General features: G+C 37.6%; 2 protein-coding genes and 1 long non-coding RNA gene across 3 annotated transcripts in view; 2 read left to right on the top strand and 1 right to left on the bottom strand.

Moving 5' to 3' along the window:
- The window catches only part of LOC139973070 (uncharacterized), a 24,022-nt gene extending 5,471 nt beyond the window's left edge, over positions 1-18,551 (top strand). The window contains exons 6-9 of the mRNA XM_071979447.1: positions 97-294; positions 1,628-1,855; positions 12,269-12,412; positions 12,893-18,551. Of these exons, the coding sequence (XP_071835548.1) occupies positions 97-294; positions 1,628-1,855; positions 12,269-12,412; positions 12,893-13,021 (699 nt within the window). The 3' untranslated portion in view covers positions 13,022-18,551. The remainder of the gene's footprint in view (positions 1-96; positions 295-1,627; positions 1,856-12,268; positions 12,413-12,892) is intronic.
- Positions 2,237-6,214, top strand: LOC139973073 (uncharacterized). The gene is made up of 3 exons (XR_011795135.1): positions 2,237-2,440; positions 5,436-5,534; positions 5,970-6,214. It is a non-coding gene; the product is annotated as an uncharacterized lncRNA (long non-coding RNA).
- On the bottom strand, positions 16,673-25,817 carry LOC139973072 (peptidyl-prolyl cis-trans isomerase Fkbp12-like). The gene is made up of 5 exons (XM_071979448.1): positions 25,625-25,817; positions 23,142-23,189; positions 22,564-22,676; positions 20,547-20,620; positions 16,673-18,621 (listed from the first exon to the last, which is right to left on the bottom strand). Exons 1-5 carry the CDS (start codon positions 25,659-25,661, stop codon positions 18,567-18,569), a joined length of 327 nt encoding a protein of 108 aa, XP_071835549.1. The 5' UTR covers positions 25,662-25,817; the 3' UTR covers positions 16,673-18,566.

Below are 25,817 nucleotides of genomic sequence, written 5' to 3'. Positions count from 1 at the left end.
GTGTAGTTAAGTTATGTAAAACAAGTATGTATCTGTATCAAGTATGCATTTATTTTATTGCCTTTTTTGTCTGTACATACTGAACTCTTTCTGCAGGGTGTAGACTATAAGGGTATTGCTTCAAGTCCCAAGTTTGAAAAATATGTCAAAGCAACTGCTGAGCTGACTAGAGTAGCTGTTGAAGATTCCTCTGAGGAGGAGAAACTAGCCTTCTTCATCAACATCTATAACGCCCTCGTAATACATGGAAATGTCCGAGTGGGTGCACCAAGGACCCTATGGCAACGATACAAGGTATGCCAGTAAAGAAAGTTATATAAATTGAAATTTCACGATTGCGATGGACTCATTTTGGGTAGATCTGATTTCTGGTAGGGTACCAGGTGATCTCTTACAATCAAAATGACACTCAAATACAATAATAATAGTAGTATACAGATTCATACATAGTGCAACACACACATACAGTATATATGTTTTGATGTTTTGTTTTGATAGTATAGTATAAGAGACTGCTGATAGGAAAGCTTGATGCTACATCAACCAGGTAAACTCCACTCTGGTGTTTGGCAGAGTTTAGTAGTTAAGAAAAGTCACCCAAGATAGCCCCTGAGCACAACAGATCAACAACTCTCATTTTCTCCAGACTTTAGCACACTCAGTTGTCAGGGATCCTGGTACCTCATCGCAAACTGCTATGCAAAATGTTCAAATTGCTATACAAAGTGCAAAGATGTACATAGCAGTTTTGTTTTACACAGGAACCAGGAGTACAGTACTTTATTTCGAGACAAAATTTAGAGCCTTCAGAACTGTCCTGTGAAAACTGATTACATGTAATAATGAATCATGACTTGTTAAAGGGGTATCATGGCTAGATGGAAAAGAACTGATACTGCACTGTATTGAATGCACAATCACTTAAAGGCATTGAAGACTCGCCCCGAACCGCATGCCACGCTCTGAAAAAGTTTTCTTCTTGTCGCTACAAAATGCAGACAGTAATAAAACGTGATACCTTGTTATTTTTTATCCAGACCTAAGATGTCCACGCTGTGTTGTGGGTATTGACCATAGCTGTATGTATTGACTGTACACTAGTGTCTAATTACCGACGGTAGCAAGCTGTGTGTGTATTTTCTGGGATCGATGGTGGTGTCTAACACTTTTGTTATACCTCTTTCGAAACTAGTTCAGATTACCGGCATGAGACGTTTCTTTGAGCGCGAGTCTTCACACCCTTTACTACCAAAAAGGTCTGAAAAACTTATAATCTTGATGATTGATTGATTGATGTTTGGATATGTACTATTCTGATGCATGAAACATGGAAACTGAATACGTCTTACGTTCTCAGAACTGAAGTTCTTTCATGTGAAAAATTCTGTACTTACAGAAAAAGAGGCCAATTTGAATAGAGTGGGGATGAAGGTAAGGTGGGGGGGGGATGGGTGTGGCTGGGAGGCAGGGCAGATGGAGGGATAGGAGGCATGTACACATTCCCCAAAGTTTTCATCACAACTATGCTCAGTAGCCTTCAACACTTGATGAAATGTTGCCTCAATTTCCTGCAGGAAGGTATTTGCTCATAATAATGAGATTTCCTGTCTTTTCTTGTCTTCTATAGTTTTTTAACTACACAAGTTACATCATTGGGGGCCACAGATATTCCTTACAAGACATTGAAAACGGTATCTTGAGGAGCAACCGTAAAGCGGTTGGCGCCCTCTCTCTCCCCTTCAAGAAGAACGATCCAAGATTGAAAGTAGCTCTCGCCAAGAATGAACCTTTGATTCATTTTGCCCTTGTCTGTGGAGCAAAGAGCTGTCCACCCATCAAGACATATTCTGCAGAGGTAAGAAATTAACCTACGAACATCGTAATATAAATAATTACTGTTAAAGGGTCTATAGAATGAATCCGAGAGAAGCATCGCTTGATGGGAGCGAAATGCCGTGTGCAAATCATCCCTATGGCAACACACTGAAACTCGACTCCCAACAATGTAGACAGATACTGATCTACATGATACAGTAGTATACACGCAGTATGTACGATATATATATACACACTGATCTACAGTACTGTATGTAGCCGAGTACCACATATACAGCGCTAGCTAGATTGCCGAGTCGCAACGCTCGTACGTACTATACTAGGGAATTGTGTGTAACAACTCCCCGCTCGTACGTACACGGCCGTAATTAACTTTACTATTACACTTATACCCAAATATCTTGGTCGAGGTGCATATAGGGCCGGGACACAGTCTACTCGAAATACACATCGAAATTGTGTCTAGCTCTACAAAGCAAAGTAGGACTAGAAGAATGAATTGAAACAAGACGGCAAAATCTCTCTGGTAGATTCTTTTGAAAACTGGAAAACGCTGAAGGAGGTCGGAAGTTGCTATACCGCAGTCGAAGTAGCTTAGGCCTAGGTAAGTCAAATAACTTTCATTACCGATTCAACTACGGTAAGGATGTTGATGGCCTAGCTACAAGTACAAGCACTTTTGGCTAGGCCTGTAATGTTAGTTAGGCCTTACAAGTTGCATTCAGGTAATCTTAGTTAGTGTCACTGTCAGGACACATGTTAAAAGTATCTGTAATACTGTGACTAGGCCTATCCTGAATATTTGATATGGGCCAAATGTAGTTGTATCTAGTCTAGACGATCGTGAATTGCAGCCACCATTGTCAGCTAGGGTATTCAACAAGGACTCGGGAGTTGAATAGGAATATAGTATTACTAGGCTACTCCTTACTAACCTAATTTTGTGCAACTATGGAATCAATTAAACTGTGCGAATCTTTTAGGCTGTGGCTATTCTTACAACTAGTCGTAACAATTATTTATAAACTATATTCTTACGACAAAGGCGAATTCAAGCGCAGTAAAGTAAATAAAGCAACTGCGCATGTAGTAGGGGTAACCCTAACCCTAAACATTACCCTAAACGTCAATCCTAACGCTAACCCTACCCGGAAATTATTGTTACTCCTCGACGTAAAAATAGTACTCCTGGTCATAAAAATAGGAATTGCGCATGCTTAGTCGGAAATTATTCTTACGACTAGTCATAAGAATAGCCACTTTGAATCTTTTATCTAGTTTCAAATGCCTTTCGTGTCTTAAACTTCTTACCTGCCAAAATTTCTTACAAAATAATACCTGTGTTTATTAGTGCAGTTAACATCACTGTTAGCCTTACATTTCTACAAATGGCAAAGATACCTTATTTCGTTCATGGTATTTGGCATCCTCCAAAAATCCACAAGAAGATAAATAAATTGATGTCGACCTACTAATTATACGAACATTTGATAGGCCTTCCCAATATCACAGATCTATGACAGACTGCATATCCCAGATCAAAGTACTAGGTAGCAATCTTTATTTTCTGTTGGTTTTGCTTACTTTGAAAAAAAGGTAATGCCTGGGCAGCCTGGCCCACATGCTTTATTGAAGCGTAAAGAAAGTGGATGATTTTCAAGTTTTACAAAATGATATTTACATCAGGAGTCATCATTTTGAAGGAAAGGATGTAGGTACATGTGGTTAAAATATGTATGCCTTCCTAGCTAGGAGCAAACATTTGGGTGCATGTAGTTAGCGAACATAGACTAATAGTAGTCTGTAGGTGACTAAGGACAGGCCTAACTTTATTACTAATGTGACTTCTTTTTTTCCCTTTCTGATTGATGTATAATTGACTCATGGCCCACTGAAAATCCAGAAATTATGATTGATATATAATTGACACATTGCTTGCTGAAAATGCAGGAAGTATGACCAAACTCAATGCAGCACTACTACTCACCCTTAGATATAAGCACCAACTGTACAAAACTAATGGAAAGTAGATGTTGTTTTCTTGCCTTCTCCTACTCCCCAGGCGACGTTAACACTCTAAAATCAGCAAAAAGACCTCCCAACAAAACAATGTTCCAAAGGATGGACATTTTGTGGTTAACTCCCAGCATATGATTCTGCCTATAACTTAGTGTAGCTTATGAAATAATAAACTGTATAAAGCAACAAGAAAGTTTTTAGCAGAAGTTTTGCAAAAGCAAACTTTAAAGTGTTCATAATGGTGAAGAATAAGTATCAGATTGCAAAAATGGTTAGGCTAGAATATTACAATGGACATTATAGAATAATTTAACATACTAGTGCATGAATTTAGGATAGTTGACGATACTATTAACTTGGTTGAAAGGCCAACTGAACTAATTTACTGTTTGTCCTATGCATGCATTGCAAGGTAGGTATAGGCTGTACTTCCACCACATTCACTTTCCTAGTTTCCTTTATAGATCTAGTTATTTTGCTTGGTATGTATAGCTAGGCTAAGCTTCATTCTAAGGTCAGTGAAACCCAACATACTGTAGAAAGTCACATTCTGTTTTGGTTCTTTATTTAGTCTGCACTATATAGCCCTATGGTATGTAACATTTTTTTGTGCCATGTTTTCATCAGCATTTATTTTTTTGTATTAGTTTTCAGTAGATCTATGCTTCAGAGATGCAAACTTCTCATAAAATCTATCAATGCTAATGCTACATGCATACTTTCCAATGGAACAAATTATACTTGGCCAAATTTGAATACACCAAGTTCTGTACTATTCATTATTTACTGTTTACCAAGGCATGCACTGTTGCAACAAGAGATGAAGGAGGATTAGATTTGGTCTATTTGCATGGAATACCCTTCTGTCACTGTTGTAATATTTGCAAGTAATACATCTAGTGTATTCAAATCCAGCTTTTGCCCTTCATCTCCACTTCACCTTCTACATGTACAACATCTGCGTTGAGAGCATTGACAGGAAGTCATCCTACATATAAACTACCTTCAGTACATAGAGTTACAGTAGTCTCTTGTTAGCAGTATAAAGTCATGTTAGCTCATTAGCTGATTGCAATGAATAGCCCATGTTGACACCTGGAAGTCCTTCCTCTCCTTAAGGAGAAATATATATTATGGTGGGATGGTGAGCCACTTCCTGGACATCCAGCCCAGGTGGCCCTTTATCAGAGTGAATTTAGAGAGTCAGGACAGTACATGCAGAAGTAGCATTGCATCATGGTTCCTTAATGCCCCATGTCAAAACCTAAAAGCCCTGTCATGGCAACAGTGGGTTGCATGGACATCCTTCAACTACCCTGCCAGCTGACAATTTTTTAAAATAATGGCTCATGACGGTCTGTGAATAATTGTTGAATTCTTGCCAAAAGGCCAAGAATTTGATGGAAATGTTGTGTGTGTGTGTATTTGTGTACATGGTAAGACAAATGCTTGCAAACACAATTACTGAAAAGGTAAATATTAGTATAAAATATATTCTGGCAAAGAAACCCTGATAAAAGTTTGCATAATCAAACCTTATAAATAACATACGACCCCAACTTTTTCGTTCTTTATCACAGCTACGTTGGATACTGTATGTGGCGAGAAAGTACTTGGCAGCCATTGATTTCAACTTTCACAGAAACCGTCCCAAAGAGAGATGGAGATGGGAATGATGAGTAAGTGTTTCTGTCTATGCCCTCATTATATGCTTATTTAATATGTGTAGTGAATGGCATTAGATGTACAACCCATTTCAAATGATACCTTTTAGGCACACTTCTGACTCACTTCACAACAGAATATTTACATTATTACCATAGATGCAATTGGTGGTTTGTGGATTCGTTTATGTCTTAAACCAGAGGTTAAATGCATAACTAAATTGAAACACTTTCAAGGTATTTACCTAGTACATGAACATACAGTTCTACACTCCTTTTGATGATGTTAATTGTTTCTAGGTAGTATTTCATAGTGAAAACCATAAAGATTTAATTGACAGCAGCCTTAGAGCTTTATTGAAGATATTTGTTAAAATACCCTGAGTTGATTATCTGGAGGTGCACAAAGGAATATGCAAATCACAACCACCTCTTATGATTTCTTTTCAGGGTCAAGGTGAAGTACTCCACAGCCACCAAACAATGGCATCTGGTACCTGTGCAAGAGCCCAAAACCTAGGGATACATTCTGCATTTCTGGAGAACATTGTGAAAGTTCTGGTAGTTAATCTATGTTCATCCAAACAGGCTTGATAAACCCTATTGATGAACCAAAAAATTATACCAAGACTGTCCACCGTCCATAAGCCAACAATTGAAGACTTTACAGAGCACACATAATCAGTGGTTGTAGATTCTTAAGCTCATTTCCACAAATATATGATATGATTAATCAAACATTAAACAGTGGAAGTAAAATTATTATTTGCAGTTAAAAGATCGGTTTGACAAAGGAACATTCAAAACTGTACTATAATTTGCTATTTTCTTTCCCATTCGTTATCACAGCTTGCATTAGACCAAATGTTATGGATGTAAGCTCTTTAATTTCACAGGAGATAAAATACTGCAAGCAAACATCAAACATCGTTGTTAAATTGATGCCCATAAAATTAAATCTCACCAACTGAAGTCACCAAAATGGTATAACACTTCTGAAGTTGTGCGTATAGTACATTTCTGGTGAAAGTGAGACACGTGAGGCAGTTTTTGTGGACATATCGGCGAGGTATGGATAGTTGCTTTGGAAGAAAAACTATCCCATTTTCCACAACTACCTATCCTTTGTTTTTCAAAGTTGTTCATGCATATGACATTGAGAAGTGTAGTCTAAATAGGTCAATATATTAAGGCCTACATATGTCAAAATAAACATGTCTAGCATGTATTGTCTTTCCCTTAAACAATATTTGGTCCTTTCCGTACCCTCAAAGAAAGTTATCTTACAATCCATGATATGCATTGAAAAACATAAATGTTTCTTAATTTGAATATGTTTTTCTAAAATATGCCAACTTTAATTCCTGTGTACTGTAGTGACAATCCTCTGATGGAAACATGTTCCTTATGCACCAAACTGCACAGGATGGGATGACAATACTATTGTAACGTCCAGTTCTGACGGCTTTCCAGTAAATAAAGGACCGATATGCAGTGTACCTGTAGGTACTATAACATGTCCTGTGTCCCAGTATCAGTAGGTTATATCTTTGGACCATCGCCAGATTCAAAGCTTCAGGTCCATTATTAATGACCGAAAATGAACGTTTGTTTAATGTAGGAAGCAAATGTCTTGATATGATCTGCTTGGTTCTCGAGTTCTAAATGAATGTTATGAAGGGGCTTTTGCAACCCTAATCTCAAATATAAATTAGCATGTAAAACTAGCAACATTAACCACTATAATATTATTTAGCAACTATTGTCAGCCAATACTCATAGCTAGTACAGTAACTAGGTACAGTACCTCTTGATTACAGTTACACCTCTCTTCAGTGGCGTAGGAAGGTACTTTTGAGTGGGGGGGGGGGCTGAAGACTGATGGCCGGCCTAGGGGAGGGGTCTAAGGGGAGGGGGTGTCCCCCTCCCCTTTGGAATTTTTTGCATTTCCAGGTGGCCTCAGATGCAATTTGGTCCAATATAGCACACTTTAACTCCCACTCCATTTTGTAAAGAATTTTGCATTTTCACCTGGCCTTAAATGCAATTTGGTGCTCCAAATGAGATTTTTTCTCATTTAGAAATGAAAAAGGGGTTTTCTGACTTGCGGAGCGGGGGGGGGGGCGGAATGATACTTCCGCCCCCCCATATTTTTCACTGGGGGGCTGGCGCCCCCCAGCCCCCTCGGTTCCTACGCCCTTGCCTCTCTTTAAATGACTCCAATTCGTCATGAAGATAACAAAGAAAGGCCATGTTAGGGTATATCAGTAGACCTACTTACAGCAAAAAATTACTAGATACGACTTCATATTACAATTAGTATTAAAGAACTCGCACTCAATGATTGGATACAACAACTACTCTCCCACAACCGTGCATCAGTAATAACTACTTTGTATTCTTAACATGTGTATCAGGACATGAACAGTAGTTACGAGCCATGAGTACCGGTTGTTTTTGTATACAATTAAGGTATCTGCTGTGACACTGTTTTAATGAATACTCCAGAGGCATGCTATGTACAGGAATACTCTAAAATAAGACTATATAAAATGAAATGTTTTTGTAAAATGATGTCCAATCTATAAAATTGTCCTAAATAATAGAAGGGAGTTATTTTCTGTATGGCTGATGTGATGAATTCTCTCACAAAGACTCACATTGGTGTTGCCATATATATACATTCTTAAAAGTTCACTAAATTATAAGATCACTTCTCCAAAATAAAATATGATTTATGGATATTGTTTGCAACATATGCCTCCAAAAAATGTATGACAAGTTGTTAATTCAATCATACCCTAATATCAGCCTCGTCATTATTGTAAAATGTTCATAGAAGCGGATTAATAAGGGGATTAGGGGAGGCATTAAACCCAGTTCCCTCTCCCACAGTGGATCCATCGCAAGGTTTCACAATAGAAAGAAAGTTTCAGTGAGATCTGGCCAGTCAATCTCATTACACTGCTCCTGCAGTAGGCTATACTCTGACAAAATATGGTAGGAAAATTGTACCAATTATTAGTGCCGGACTGGTTGCCGGGGGTACTTGGTAAGCACCCCAGCCTTTGCCCCTGAATCATCAATTTGAAATTAAAAAAGTAAAATTTTGAAACACTTGTCAGATCTCCTTTGTTTCTTTTTCACCTTTTTGTTTTTCTAAATTTTTCCATTTTGTAGCTAATATGGGCCTGCCCAATCCCCACCAACCTCCCCCCCTCCCCCATACCCTTATCTGAAAAATCTGCTACGGTGTCACACTTTTGTCGAAAGCGGAATTGTTGATCTTTGGAGGGGAACGCATGTCCCAACAAAATATGTCCCTCCAAGGTGAAGAATATTACACCCATACATATGTCATATAGAAATACCACTATGTATTACATCAGTAAAAATAACTAAAAATATAAATCGGCATCACATCATGCACTTGGCCGACCCAAAAATTTATAAATTTGTTTGCCCACAGTGCAGAGGTGAACCTTCCATGTGTGTAAAACTTACCCACATGTCCGACACTACAAATTGTAACAGGTCATTCCAAGTAGAACATATAACAACTCCCTTGGCATTCTCCAATAACATAAACATCTAGGCCTAAACAGCATTCCACAGTCATTCTACTATGATTGAGGTGAAACAGCACTTTTCACTGCCTGAGCTCCCCCCCCCCCACACACACACACAATGGTACAACCCTTAATCGGACAGAATCAGAAGTTGGAGAAAAATAGAGGGCGCCTGTCATTAATTGCTTGGATGGATTCATTGTATAGCCCCTTTAAAGGTGATGTCGTCTTACGACATTTGACTTTGAAGTGATCTAGACCTGAAGTTGGAATGTGTATGAAAAAAACAACTAAAAGAATCAGAGGACAGATAAAATACACATTAAATAGAGTTAGACTATATGTCAGGCTTCTGAATTATGCTGGATTTATGTCACCTAACAGCTTACCACTTCATCCTCCAGGCTATGAATATCAAAGATCTTGGTTATCATATTGTTTGTTTCTCCCCCACCACCACCACCCCCTCACTTCCTTATCAACCAAGTCCTTATAGCTTTGCCACTGTTGAGATGGCTATGGCTAGTAAATAAAGATGTTGGACACGATAGGTCAGATTTCCCTGACTAAAGAAACCCGGACCAGCATGGCTATGGCTAGTTAATACAAATTTCTTTACATACTTTCATTGGACACAACCAAGAAAGTGGCAGGCAATGGGATTTACAATATGCACTTCTTAGTGTTTTATTATACCTGAATCTTTGGGTTGAATATTTCCAGTTCACCAGTATTATTCTAGACCTTAAGCATTAATGCAATCTTTAGTTTGCTGTTATTGAGACGTGTGGACCTCTTCCATTGCGTTTGAGTTATGCTACAGGGATCCTCAGCGTTTCTGTCATAATGGTCCCAACAGAGCCATGGATACGGCTCTGGGTCCTAATGCTCATGATATATCCTAATTATAGATCTAGTTTGTAAAGTGTCGTAGCATATCTCAATCTATGTGCTAGTTTGGTCCAACAGAGCCATGGATACAGCTCTGGGTCCTAATGCTCATAATCTATCCTAATAACAGATCTAGTTTGTAAAGTGTTGTAGCCTACATCTCAATCTATGTGGTAGTTTGGTCCCAACAGAGCCATGGATATAGCTCTGGGTCCTAATGCTCATGATATATCCTAATTATAGATCTAGTTTGTAAAGTGTTGTAGCCTACATCTCAATCTATATGGTGGTTTGGTCCCAACAGAGCCATGGATACAGCTCTGGGTCCTAATGATCATGATATATCCTAATTACAGATCTAGTTTGTAAAGTGTTATAGCCTACATCTCAATCTATGTGGTAGTTTGGTCCCAACAGAGCCATAGATACAGCTCTGGGTCCTAATGATCATGATATATCCTAATAACAGATCTAGTTTGTAAAGTGTTGTAGCCTACATCTCAATCTATGTGGTAGTTTGGTCCCAACAGAGCAATGGATATAGCTCTGGGTCCTAATGCTCATGATATATCCTAATTATAGATCTAGTTTGTAAAGTGTTGTAGCCTACATCTCAATCTATATGGTGGTTTGGTCCCAACAGAGCCATAGATACAGCTCTGGGTCCTAATGCTCATAATCTATCCTAATTACAGATCTAGTTTGTAAAGTGTTGTAGCCTACATCTCAATCTATGTGGTAGTTTGGTCCCAACAGAGCAATGGATATAGCTCTGGGTCCTAATGCTCATGATATATCCTAATTATAGATCTAGTTTGTAAAGTGTTGTAGCCTACATCTCAATCTATATGGTGGTTTGGTCCCAACAGAGCCATGGATACAGCTCTGGGTCCTAATGATCATGATATATCCTAATTACAGATCTAGTTTGTAAAGTGTTATAGCCTACATCTCAATCTATGTGGTAGTTTGGTCCCAACAGAGCCATAGATACAGCTCTGGGTCCTAATGATCATGATATATCCTAATAACAGATCTAGTTTGTAAAGTGTTGTAGCCTACATCTCAATCTATGTGGTAGTTTGGTCCCAACAGAGCAATGGATATAGCTCTGGGTCCTAATGCTCATGATATATCCTAATTATAGATCTAGTTTGTAAAGTGTTGTAGCCTACATCTCAATCTATATGGTGGTTTGGTCCCAACAGAGCCATGGATACAGCTCTGGGTCCTAATGATCATGATATATCCTAATTACAGATCTAGTTTGTAAAGTGTTATAGCCTACATCTCAATCTATGTGGTAGTTTGGTCCCAACAGAGCCATAGATACAGCTCTGGGTCCTAATGATCATGATATATCCTAATTACAGATCTAGTTTGTAAAGTGTTATAGCCTACATCTCAATCTATGTGGTAGTTTGGTCCCAACAGAGCCATGGATACAGCTCTGGGTCCTAATGCTCATGATCAATCCTAATTACAGATCTAGTTTGTAAAGTGTTGTAGCCTACATCTCAATCTATGTGGTAGTTTGGTCCCAACAGAGCCATGGATACAGCTCTGGGTCCTAATGCTCATAATCTATCCTAATTACAGATCTAGTTTGTAAAGTGTTGTAGCCTACATATCAATCTATGTGGTAGTTTGGTCCCAACAGAGCCATGGATACGGCTCTGGGTCCTAATGCTCATGATCGATCCTAATTACAGATCTAGTTTGTAAAGTGTTGTAGCCTACATATCAATCTATGTGGTAGTTTGGTCCCAACAGAGCCATGGATACGGCTCTGGGTCCTAGTGCGCATGATCTGTCCTAGTTAAAGATTTCCAAGTAGTTTGTAAAGCATTGTAGTACAGTACATCTCAATCTATGTGCCAGTTGATTTCATATGTCTAAAAAGATTTAATCTTCCCTAATTATGAGAAGATTTGCAGGCATGACATGATTGAAAGTACCCGAAAGAAGCTTTTTGATTAGTTAACGACCAGACATTTGTTAAGTTTGCCCAAACGAAAGGATGGGCAACATTTTGTTGATAAAATGTGCTTGTACAATGTTAGCTGGAATATGTCACACTATGGGTGAAACTGTGAATTAGGGAATTTCCAGGTAGTTTTGCCAAAAGTGTCCATCACAAAACAGAATTCTCAGTGATTTCAGAGACAGTGGCTTGTCAAGTTTTGTGGAACTAGAAAGGATGGAAGATCCCCATTGGTAAAAACAAAGTAAATTAACAATGAAACTACAGTTTGTCGATACATTTGGTTTAATTACCTCATTAATCAGGGCGTTCACGACCAATTAAAAGTGGCCGCAGAAGCATTCCTGGAGAGTGAAGACGGATGTCATGTGGAAGCAGAGAAGAGTGAAGTCCACCTTAGTCGTATCTTTAAATGGTACCAAGAGGACTTTGGGGGAAATGACCAAGAGGTAAGTTCTCCAATTTAAAGGTCCAGTTGTTTATCTCATTTATCGACTGAGTTTGCTGTGTGTCTGAAATTACACCCGAAATTGTTTAGTCAGTACAGATATATAGCCAACCATAAATGGGGAAAAATAGCATGGCACAGTTCTGTATAGAATGGAGAGGTGAATTGGGGCAGCCAATATTTGGGCATGAAAGTCTTGCTTTAAAATATCATAATGGAACTTTATAGTTTGTAGTGAGGTGGTGTTGACATTGTTGGATGTATCTCTTGTCAGTACTTAAAGTGCTCTCAGACTTGCTTTAAGAGGTTTCAATTATGCAAGCATTAAAGGGAAACAGGTAGGACTGGCTCCAAGTGACCTGTGTTGGCAACGTTTGCTTCCTCTGGTTTGGTTGATGGACAATAAAGAACTTCTGACTCGATTGATTTTAACAATCTCCTATTAGAGTATAATTATTATTGTTATTACTTTTATTTTCAGACTGCGAAGTGGGTTTACGAATACATGGGAGAAGGAACCAAGAAAGATGATTTAAAGAAAGTAATTGAAAGCAATCAGTTTAAAGTCATCTACATGCATTATGATTGGTCAGTTAATTCTCAACATTAGCCATTTGAGCTATGAGATTAAAAGTATACCCCCTACAAGTACTTTCATTGTTTTCTGTGTAAATGTTTCTTTTACAAATTAACAAAGTCACAACACTTCATAGCTCTAATTTACAGGACTAGGGAAGTAACATTCTGTTGTTGTTAATAAAACCAGACTTTTTTCGGTGGTCAGGGTAATATTAAGATGTAATAATTCTCTAAAAATCTGTAAAGCATTGGCATTACGATTCATAAATGATGAAAGTATGTGAAACAGTTTCTTCCAGGTCATGGTTTATTATTGATGAGTTTCTTCTCAATCTTGTTAAACCTATCCTTCCTACTGTCTATTGTAATCCAGGCGCGTAGCCAAGGGGGCAGCCGCCCCCCCCCCCTTGAGCATATTTTTTACAAAATTTTTTAAGGTTTTTATGAAATCGCTAGTATTTTCAAAAGAGAAGATGCTAAGATGCAACTAACAACGCATGGGAAGTGCCATTTCCGGCGATCTGGGAGGCATTTACAGCCAAAATTTTCTTGTACGCTCCACGCCAACCATTGTGGCGCTACGCTTAGATAGTTTGCAATGCCGAATCTCTAGTTTCGCCCCTCCCTTGGCAAATTTCTGGCTACGCGCCTGTTGTAATCAGTGTTGTTATTAGCAGTAATTAATTGTGTTATACTCATCTACGAGTGCATTTGATACTTGAGGTAATCAGAGGAAACCAGCATTGTTTGATCAGCTAATTGATTTATAACTAGTTGTTATGAAAAGTGCGTTCTAAACCATGCTTTTGAATACTGTCAGCGTTACAGAGACAGCGTTATCGGTTACAACAAATATTTCCATTAAATGGAAATCAAAATTATGAGGTCAAGTTTGGACAGGAAGTAATTTGTAAAAAGTTCTGTAATATGTGACTCTCTAGCTTATCCAATCAACTCATTTCATTTCTCTGATTCACAGAAATCTTTTGCTATATGTAACAGTGTACTGAGGCACCTAGCACATCTTGTTTTGTCTGTACAAAACGGATTGCCTTGGTAGTTTATGCATCATTGTTAAATAACATTGATGCAACAATCTTTGTATTGTAGAATCTTTTAAGTAATACCCAAATTAGTTAATAGGTTCTATGTCTTTTATACACACAACCTAGAAGCTTTGCTATTACATGTAACCTTGCTTTTATGCTCTCTCTACTGCCAAAATAAGTTTCTTTCTTTTTCTAGTTAATCTAAGGCCATATTCTTGTGTAATCATTTTGGTGTAATTGGGTCGGATATAAAAAAAAACTGGGTTTTGTTAAAGCAAGATGTTACAAGTAAAACTTCTAAAGGTACATTATACATATCTGACATGAAGCTGGAAACTTGTTGAGATCATGGTGACACTGACATGTGAAATTGTTGATATTGTGATTGGGTCAGTGGTGTGTGCAAAGGGGGGCAGGGGAATGTGGAGTCATTGTTTCATCAAAGTTTTCATCAAAGCAAGTTTCTATGAATGATGAATGTGACAAAGTTACAATGTTTGCTACGATTGTTTCAATTTAATTTGGACAGTTTTATATTGTACATCGCTAATAGTCAGCAAAAATGAATGTGTAGATGTGTTTGTACAAGCCTGATAAGTCTTTTCATATAATAAATGTGCCACTTTTATGAATGTGCAATAAACCATTACACCTAAACTTTGAGATAATAATTACAGAGGACTAATAACTTGTTTTGCAAATATCTTTATTGAGAGTAATATATGTGTATGCATTGCCAGCGTCTTGCATTGAAGTAATATCAAAATCTCTTGTTACCAAACTTGAACATTAAAGAAGAGGTTCCTGAATACTGTTACCCAAGTTCACCAATGAAAGGGGGCAATAGCATACCTGGCAACTCTCACATGTTTAAACCATTAGACTTGCATTAGAATGTGTAGACTTGCATTAGAATGTGTTGTTTCATGGTGGGATCTCCAAAATCCCATTTGCCAAACATCATCAACCTTATGAAGAACTGGAGAGCTAATTGGCCTGGAATTATGGATATTGTTTGTGTAGTAAACGATGCAAGACTTGTGCATGCAGATAACCGAAACTTGAAAACAATGAGTTTCATTTGATCATTTTGTTAAATCTTTTCCAGGTTTTACACCTGTAGGTGTTGGCAGACTTGCACTAGGTGTCCAAAAGTTAGTCGGTCAATCGATATAATAAAGCCATTACATCATACAGGGATGAGACTGAGCCGGGGAAAAAAATCTGAAATTATCGATCGCTGTCCTGGGGGAGGGGTTTAAGGGGAGGGGGTGTCCCCCTCCCCTTTAGAAATTTTTTGTCAGGTAAGGAGGGCTTAGATGCAAAATGGTGGACTCTAGATGGAATCTATCACATCACGTAACTCGCCAAAAATGTGTGGAATTTCTGCTTGTATAATTTATCCATTAGCTTTTTTGAACCAAAAAAGGCTTTTTTGCTTGCTTTGTGCTACTTGATTCCACCACTGGTCAAATTCGGTGTTCCTTCCCTTCACAGTCCAGCATGTTCGGCAAAAAAAAAAAAAAAAAAAAAAAAAAAAAAAAAAAAATTAAATTAAATTAAATAAAAAAAATAATAAAAAACGCGAATTACGAGGAAAAACGCGAAAATGAAAAAAAAATAAAATCGGAAATCCGCGTTTCCGCGGAAGTCTCATGCCTGATCATAGCGGTCAGTACTAACTTTTCTGTGTTACGTTTCATTGCTAAGTTGGAGCAATAAAATTGTTGTAAATATTATGACTGGAAATGATATGCAGGTGTTTGTCCAATGATCATGACGAGAATTAGTCCATTAATAGTTGCATTTTTCAGCTCTCTCGACCTCAAGTTACTTACACTTTATCTCTCCTGCAAACAGACTACGATTGATGAGTTTGGAGCAGTTGATTTGTTCACACCTTGCCATGTCTGCCTTGATCTGATAGTGATTTGGCTACTATAGCTGTGTGATGAGTTGCATAATAGACGAATAGGCAGCTCAACTAAGGTGCGAAAAGATGGGACTGATCACTCAGCTAACCAACTGGAAAAAAAACCTGCCGTTTAGTACAAATGGCGGGTTTTTGGATGCAACCTATAGCTAATGGACACTTTCGCAGCATGATAGTGCAACTTGGACTTCTGTATTAACTGTCATATGTGGATAGGTATACTTTCCTCTAATTCTATTTAACATACCGGTGGAGGATGTGGGGGGGGGGTAGAGAACTTGATGACATCCAGAATCAAATCCACTCACTATACACAAAGGTTATATAACAAGCAGTGACAACTATTGGAAGAACAATTTTTGTTTGTCCATGTGGTAGGTTCTGCAGATTTAGTGATTGACTGAAGTAGGGAGTGCAGTAACACCACAGATGTAGTTGCTGTTGGGAGTATTTTGTCATCTAAATTATGCATTAGCATCACAAAGACAAAAAAAATTATGTTGTAAGGAGGCTTGCTCTGCAGTTACATTCTGCCTTACACACGAATGGCAGGAGTGTGCCTAACATATTATCAGTTGAGAGCAAAAATGAAATGTTTTAGTTTGTGAATAAACATCCCTAGTTGCGATGGAGAGAAAAAAAAACTCACTTTGAAAAGAGTTTCTACATTGACAATGAAAAACCCCCAAAACAAATTGACTTTCGTTGGTTGCAATATATTGTGTTTTGTTTTATAGTTGGATGCCGGTAAGAGTGTTGTCATAGGTATACTTAGATAAAGACCACAGACATACCATATGAAAAATTTTGTATCGGCATGTTTAAAATAATGACACCTTCCATAAAAATTTCCATAAATAATAGAGAGGTTGAAATCATGTGTCAATAATAAAGAAATGTTTTGAATTCATTAACATTATCATTTAAGAAACAAAGCCCAAACAATCACAATGCCCAAGCAGCATAAATATGCAATAGATATATGAATATGCATAGAACTTGCTGGTATCATCCTATCCAAAATCTACTAATCGGATTTCCTTTCCATTTAACACAATAAGAATACTAGGATAGTATTACTTTTATAACAGTGTTGTGTTGTTGAACATATTACATATGCATAAACAGTACAAACTAAGAAGAAAAGATGAAGTAATGAGAGTTAACAGAAACCATGTTGAATCTTAGAGGGTATGATCGGATATCACAGATAGCAGGCAAATACATCGGAATTCTATGTAATCGGTGGATGAAACCCGTTGATGGAGTAACCTTTAGAGGTAATGGGACTGTTTTATGTCACCCAAGATAGAGCCTAAGCACAAAACCAAACAACTTGTTATACTCCAGTCCCCTTACAATTTACCGTATATTGGACAGCCTCATACATTCCTTTTGCAATATCGTCAAAGCAAACGGCTTAGGCAATCTACATTTCAATGAAATGAACACAACTTTGGAAAAAGAAGCTTTAAATGCTTCTGAAAAGCAAAGGAGGTATTAAGCAACAAATAACACATTGCCAACAATAAGCAACATGATCAGGGAGTATTAAGACCAACCAACCAACACAATGAACAGGCTACACAGTGAGGTTATAGCCTGCAGAAGGCCGTCCCATTAGCCATATGGCAGCACACTGTCTTGGGGGTATACATGTACTAGTTAACCAGTGACATTGTTTTCTATTCGTAGCTTTATACAATTAGGTAAAAGTATTGTAATATACAGAACATGGGAGTGAATATATTGTGATCATGAAAATTGTGTGGTTATATTTGTAGCTAACAATTTGCATGTGAACTTACTATTTGATAGTGCATTCACTATATCAAATGGTGCAAAGTGCTTCAGATGGTTTTGGAGGGTGAAAGTGTTTGGTGCTAATTGGAAGTTTGGTGGGATGACATAAAATGGTGTATCCTTTTAAGGACTGCAATATGCAATATACATCTAAACTACATCATGAAATTTTTACTCTCAAAACTGAGACCAAACAAGTTACATGAAAATTCCTGTACGAGTTCTCCGTCATTTCTAAGAAAAGCACATTACATCTCTTTGCCTTTGTAGAAGTGACTCACCCGCAACGTGGAACTAATAGTACACAGGCTCTACTAAATTCCTGCAAACATGATATTGTAGCATCAGTATTATATCAACTGGCACGGGTAAACTCTCCTTGCATATGGTATGTGGGTACAACCTGCCGGTTAATTGGTGGCATGGATGCCGTTCGAAGTACTTGTTAACAGACGTAGAAATACTTTATAGAATATGTATTAATGTAATACACTAGAGTACATCCCAAAACGTGTTAACACGTTGGAAGGTACCATGATAACCTTTGTAATATCCAATGCATTATTGATAATCTATTAAAACTATAAACTAAGTATCAAAATCTACTACCAGTAACAGGCTTAGACATTCTTCAGAGAGATGCTGTCGATGGGACAGTTGATAAGGTAGTGTGATGGGAATGGACTGCAACACTGAGAACTGATACAAAATAAAATACAAGAAAAAAAAAACCAACAACAAGAAGAAGGAAAGAAGGTCGCTGGTGAAGTCTTTAAGTAGCACAAGCTCCTTTACTCCACTCGGATGAGCTCCACATCAAATACCAGGGTGGCGTTGGGTGGAATCGTGTTTCAGTTGTCAAGGATGATTTATTTTGCCAAAGTGACAGCAACAAGGCCAATAACACCGACATAATGATTAATTAATTAACATTAATTAATTAACATTACTTACTTTGGGGTTTTGTTACTTTATGTCAAAGCCATTGGCTGTGTATGTAGGATTTTATCTTACTACCACATATAACCACTTTATCCATTACTCTAGTCATAAATGATCATTTAGGTTATCAGTAAGCCTTGCTTTTTAAGAAATCAAAACCAGACCTATGGCCTGCCTTCCTCTACTATCGGTACCTAGCCTACTTTCCATATAGGAATTGGGGGCCGATAAAAGTGTCAGCACAAACCTTGCTGAAGCTTAAACTACTGGCTCATTGCCACTGTTTGAATAAAACAAAACTAACTTTGCAGACTGGGTAGGGAACACTGCCAAAGGAACTGAGTGAGCCTGATGTGCTATAACACATATTTATCGTAGGCTAGCCGATTTAAAATTTTGCTCGGTTTCCGTTGATTGTTTAAAAGTGATAGTAGGGAAGAGATGTGTATATTACGCAAGTCATTCATTTACTTCACACAATCACTGATATCGGTTTTTCTCCAGCAACTCAAGACCCAGACACCAGTATACAATAAACACAGAAACAACCAAATCAAACCAAAAATGTTCATAAGCTGCAAAACAATGGTCATTGTTATATGAACAAAAACATGCCTAGTCAAGCTAATGAAATACTTTATGAATTTTGAATTGCCAAAGCGACAAAGAGTCACCATGATCAATGAAAATATCTATTCATAACATCCATTTTCTTACCATTTTTACTTGACCTTCGGGTAATGAACTATGTTGACCTCAGGTGACTTTAGACTTTAACAAATCAAAAGTTGTTTGAGTTTATCGTGAGGTGTCAGTCGTAATATTAATTCACACTAAAATTGTGTATAATCATGAAATGGTGAACTTTGCTCTCATTTATGATGATATCTTTTGGTCATCAGCAAACTTAATCTCCTACTTATCAAAGGAAGACCACACATCAAGCATGAATTTCAATAGGGATGGCTACTGACCTATCACATAAAGGTATAGTTCGTTTAAAATCCCCCGGCACTTAGCGATATATGGCCCACATCGACAACAACAGGGATGAATATTGTACTTTTACAGAGGATTTACATTCCAAGATGCTACCATACAGTATTATGTTTAACAAATTTCACTAGTTCAATATTTGCCTTCCCTTGACAACCATAGAAGATGAAAAAGCTCTTGTACTAACCAAAGGGGATACTTAAAAGCCTATACAAATTACGCCCAGCTTGATCAGCCAGTCCTTTCATATACCAGACTTTGACCTTAACTGAATATTTTTTCACCTCCACAAACACCAACATGCTCCATGCATGGTCCTGTGCATTGACTTGAATCCAAGTTTTTCAATCTGTTCTCGTAGAATACCCAGAAAGCCAACTGACTCAGTGACTGCATGCCACATTTTGAAGTATTGACCACTACAGACTTCAAATTATCAGCTAGATTCTTGCACTATGTGGACCTACCTACTGTATTTAGTAGAAGTTACTGAAAGCTTTCCTTTGAAGATTACTCGAGAATTTGACCTCTGCTGATTTCAAATGACCTTTCACCTCCCAACTTTAATAGGGTTGTTTTACTCACCAAGGGGAACCTAACTAAATATCACACATGAAGTTCTACAAGGATGTACTCTTAGAATGACCATGTTTACAAGCTTGTACATTTACACATACATACATACATACACACACCATCATCATTGCAAACATCCCTTTAGCCCTTTGGCAAGTAATTCAAAATATAACAACACAGACAGGCCATCAAATGATAATAAATCATACTAAATTACAAGTTTTATGTGCTAATTTGACAAGTAATCAAAAGGATATACTCCAGGGTAACCCTTGGATCCGTAGGCATAATCAGGTGAACACGTCAATTTTGCATTCTCTCCTATACTCATCTGCAGAAAAGAAAGAAAAAAAAAATGAACAGTTCTTGCGTAACTTACAATAAAGTCTCGCCGCGCTGTACTTACCCCTGGTCATTGGTAACTTGTCACACCTACACACCAAAGTGTGCATAATTCAAACAATCTCTCCTGGGCATAGGGTGCAGCCACAAACCGGCGCACGCAACTTTATTTACGAGTCACCTCGCAAGTCCCCATTTATACACCTGGGTGAAGAGAGGCAATGGAGATAAAGTGCCTTGCTCGAACCTGTAATCCTTAGATCACAAGTCCACTGCCTTAACCACTTGACCACAACGCAAAAAGAATGAAAGATGTAGTGATATAGTGTTACTAATTACTGTGGCACACTGTAAGTACTGTTGCAGACTATAAGTACTGTTGCATACTATAGCATTGCAGTTATTATTTGTTAATGTGACATTGAAATCTACATAGTATAGAATTGAAATATCTTGAAGTACAATACCCAAGATAAAAACACATGTGGAACAGCACAAACAGGCAAAAATGTGTGTTTTTTTTTTTTTAAATCCCAAATTTTGAGGATTTTTCATTAATCAATAAGGCAAAATAGAACCCTCCTACAAACAAGGTGGTACTATTATCTCTTCTAGAAAAAATAATCAGATATTTCAACATGACTCAGTTTGAGTTAATAGTTGACCTTTTTGGTACATCAGAGCAACTTAACAACCTCATAAGTTAATATTGAGAAAGGCTAGATCCCTGAAGTTGTAAGAACATTATACTTATAATTATTTAAAGTAAAATACCCTCACAGCTCTCATATGGTTACCTTGGTAAAAAAATGGCATCAAAACCCCTTCCTCATGCTGAATCGCAGCATGAACTACTAACTGCTCTGCACAACTTGCAAATATATTATAGGAATTTAAGGAAGCATTGTACAGTAATCATTATTTTGTGTTGTATGGGACTGGATATAATATCCTCTGAAAAATCAAGTATCCTGAACTCCTGAAGCAATAGTTTAGGAGCAATTTATCACCCAAAAAAAAAAGCACATTTTTAAGCAAAAAATACCAAAATTGCATATTTTGGTATTTAAAGGGTTGACCTAACTCTACAAGACAATGCTTTTTTTTCCATTCTATAGGATAGAATCTATCTATGCTTCTGTAATAGAAAGGTAGTAGGATGTTCAATGGATGAGAAATCAGACCTCAAAAATAAAGAAAATATCCCAGGGGGGGGGGGGTGGTGACAAAAATCCAGAGTGTGATAGTTTGGCAAATGTTGAAGCAATGAACTGATATTTTCAAAATATGCTGATTTCATGACGTTCCAAGCATACAAAAAAGTTGGTAATTTTTTGAAAGAGGTCGAACTACAAACATACTGTACTCAACAATTGGGTGATTTGATATATGACTGTACTGGCCAGAAGTTTTAATTCAAATTCAGCTTTAAAACTAATAGTGAACATTAGTGAAAACAACAGAAGCATGACCAGAGCTGAAGCATGACCACTAAACAACATTTTTCAGAGCTATTTTATAAGCACCTGCTATGCATATATAAAGGTAAATCTTAATAACCTAGATTCTAATGCATGGACTCATGGGAACATTGACTATGACCTCATCAGTCACTCAGTTCATAGGGTAACATTACTACTACTGGAAGCAAAAGATTAGCTCTGTGAAGAAAAATAAACCATTTTTTCAAACCGAGAGGTAAACCCCCAATAAAAGAGACCCTTTCCCCATTGACGTCAAGTTCTGTTTGAATTCCTGTTACCATGTCTGTTGTCTGAAAGATTAATTGAAAAGACACACACACACAAATATGCTTCTTTGCTCATTTTGATCAGTTCTTTTGGATGTGCATCCTGCAATGTAATTCATGAGGTCTTAAAATGAAGGTAAAATGAGTGAAATACGGCTAAATAGTCCTCTTAGATGACTTGCCTGAGCAACACCTTCATCCCATCCTCTGATGACTTCTCCTTTGCCGATCTTGAACTTGAAAGGCTTGCCACGATCCCTCGATGAGTCAAATTTCTTCCCATTTGTCAATGTTCCTGATGGGAAATGGTTTGATAAACTCATAATATTGTGACGTTTAATGAAGTTTTATGAATTATTGGCAGATGATTTTGGACGGATTGAAAGCTATGTGTAATATTATAATATAAACTGTAATATACCATGCTCACATAGATTGGTATTTGATAACATGTAATATCATACATAATTGGATAACATATATGATGTATCATGCTTATAGCATTGTCTATAATTAATAGATGTAATACAGTACCTAATGCTTGCACATTTTGTTTATATGTACAGTGCTCACATAATGCATTTAAAAGACCTAGGTAAATATTGAGTACTCATACCGAGGGACCTCTTCAAACCCCATTCTTGATCCTCTGTAGCTTCCTGCCCCTCCTTCCCCACAAATTTTCCCAGATCCCTTACCAGTCCTCAGATCCCAGGGTGAGGAAGAATGATTTATAAGTATCTAGGTAGTAGGTACATACCAGTGTAGTGAACCACAACAGTCTGTCCGGTCTTGGGGTAGGTTTTTCCTGGTAAAAAAAAAGGAAAATTACAGCCATGAATGAATTTGGCACTTGAGATAACATGGCAAATGCAGAGTAGGATCATAGTTAATGATAATAACAGCAGTCGGGATAGAACCAGAATCAACATTTTTTTTATATTTAAGATAAAAGTCATAACTATGTTTCATTTCTCCTCAACAAAACAATAAAGGGATCAAGTCCCATCTTTCACCAGCTGAATTTTGTCCATTTTTTTGGTAGTAGGTCTTTCTTTACGGTAACAAAGTTGTTTGGTGGTTCTCAAATTGTTCTGAGCATGAAACTTCGTACCTCTTGTTCAATTTAATTTTGAATTAATATTTTGTCGTTCTCATATTATATCAAGAACGACACTTAACATACCTTAGTTAAGGCTAAAACAAATGAAAGCGTCAGACCGGTGAAAGATGGGGCGTGATTCCAATTAAGTGAATGTGGCAACGTCTACGGAACAATAGGCTTACAGGAGGCCTTATTATAACTTTTACACAAGGTTGTGGCTATCCATCTGATCGTTGTGTGATCAAGCACGGGGCAAGTATTTGGGTCTATGAATCCAATGAACAATCACACACAGCTTTTAGAAATTAACACTATCTCATTGTAGTGGTGAGTAAATACAAGTATGATTATATTACATTATGGAATGATGGTACGTAGTTCTTCCACCCTGCATGAAAAAAGTATGAGGGGAAATTTTCTCTGTATAATACTGCCAAAGCTCAGCAAAAGGCTAGCAACAAGGTGACTCTTGGCCTAAGACATTGCACCATGGCAAAGCTAAATAATTAATCTTGTGAAATATACTACATGTAAATACCTGTACAATGGTAGGCTTATCCCTATGGTTGTTGCCAAGAGAGTAAGGGGGGGGGGTTGCATTTACCTCTCACCCTCCCCAAAAAGTATCAACTTTTCTTCCAAATGACTTGGCATGTAATCACGATTTAAAAACACATTCAAAACCAACTGACTGCACAGCTGTAGTTTAAATGATGGAAATAAAGCACCATTTTGCAACTCAGCCTCCTTATCGATAAACACCCAAACAAATTTCTCATTAAAGAGCAACCCCTTCCCAGGACGGACATCGCCAACACTTGTTTCCCCCGCACCCCTCTTCCAATGATGAGGTTAACAAGCAGTACACTAGACAAGGATAGATCTGCTTAATAAGTGAGAGCGTTATTCTTATCTCAACGTGGATCGGTTAAGTCGGCACTAGTGCAACGCTTATTAAACATAAAATCAGGTACAAATGAACAAGAGCACAGGCTTCATTGAACCAGTGATCTGGTAAGTAAGCAATTGCGCCACCTTTATTGAACCAAGGAGCGCGATACACATAGCGGCCACCTTGTGATTCCCGCAGTGAAACTAAGAAACATCAATTTTGTACTTTAAGACCCTTTCGTGGATTATTTCACCCATTAAGCAGAATAATTACAGTGAACCTCAATGTATGATTGAAGGGAAATTTTTCATAGCTTCAGTTCTAGGCCTAGCAGTTTGACTCCTAACCTGTTAGTTAAGGCTTCGTTATTGACGCACCTTCAAATATTACTAGCAACGATACAGCAGACAACCTCAATCAGAGTGACATATTTGAATAGTTTTAATCCATTTCAGGTTTATGTTGATCAAATTGCGTTTTTTTTTAAGCTTTAAACAGATCAAATTGTGTTTTTTTTAAGCTTTAAACACCCTCCCCTCTGTTTTGCACATTTGTTTCAATGGCATTTGGAAATCTTACTCACTAGTAACCAAAATTACCTCAATATAACACTACTACTCTATGGGGCCAGACCTTTCTGAGCTTAGAGGCTCAGAGCATAGCAAACAACATCCAAAGTCAATGGATGTATATTACTTAGGCCTACAGTTAGCTTATTGATGAATGTGTCAATTTAGGGGTATGAAAGAACTTGACATGGCAGACATTTTGTGGTCAAATTCTGCTCAATTGTACATTGCTTAGGCACATAACTATAAATATTTGATACATTTCTGAGGAACTACACATAAAAAACGAATGCAGCTGAGTAATTTGGATATTTCCTTGCTAGACATCGTTAATCAAATCCTTAACCTGGTGCATAAATTATGAATGAGCTCACCATGCTTCTTCATGTATAATTCTATTTACGGGGGAATTTGGTCAAACCCTCTATTTTTCTACACTGATGAGCAAAATCAGCGATATCTTCTTCACCGCTACCCAGTAAAAGAATATTAATGCCATAACCATCGCTAATATACCGTAGGTCATATCATACAGTTCGGGAGTGCCTGTGGGTTTGGCTAGGTCTAAGTTCTAACGTTAGGCTAGTCTAGCTTGTCATGTTAGGCTAAACAGTCACTTGAGAGCTAGTCTGTGAGTTCCCTCGGTTAACAATATTTACAACAAAACACTTCATTACCATCCCCCGCGCTGATTAATTCCTTTTCAACACCCATTTCAAAACTGAGTAATTTTCCCACACGTAAGTCTTGTGTGAACTGTCAATCACTTCTACCGTAGGCTAATACGGATAACTCAACACAGCTTTTCGCGGGGCTACCTTGGTACTCTTCCCGTGGACTCGTTTGCCGTTACTGTACTGTATGATCGTA

The sequence above is a fragment of the Apostichopus japonicus genome, chromosome 9, assembly GCF_037975245.1.
Source record: "Apostichopus japonicus isolate 1M-3 chromosome 9, ASM3797524v1, whole genome shotgun sequence".
NCBI lineage: Eukaryota > Metazoa > Echinodermata > Holothuroidea > Aspidochirotida > Stichopodidae > Apostichopus > Apostichopus japonicus.
This window is presented reverse-complemented; position numbering and strand designations above follow the sequence as displayed.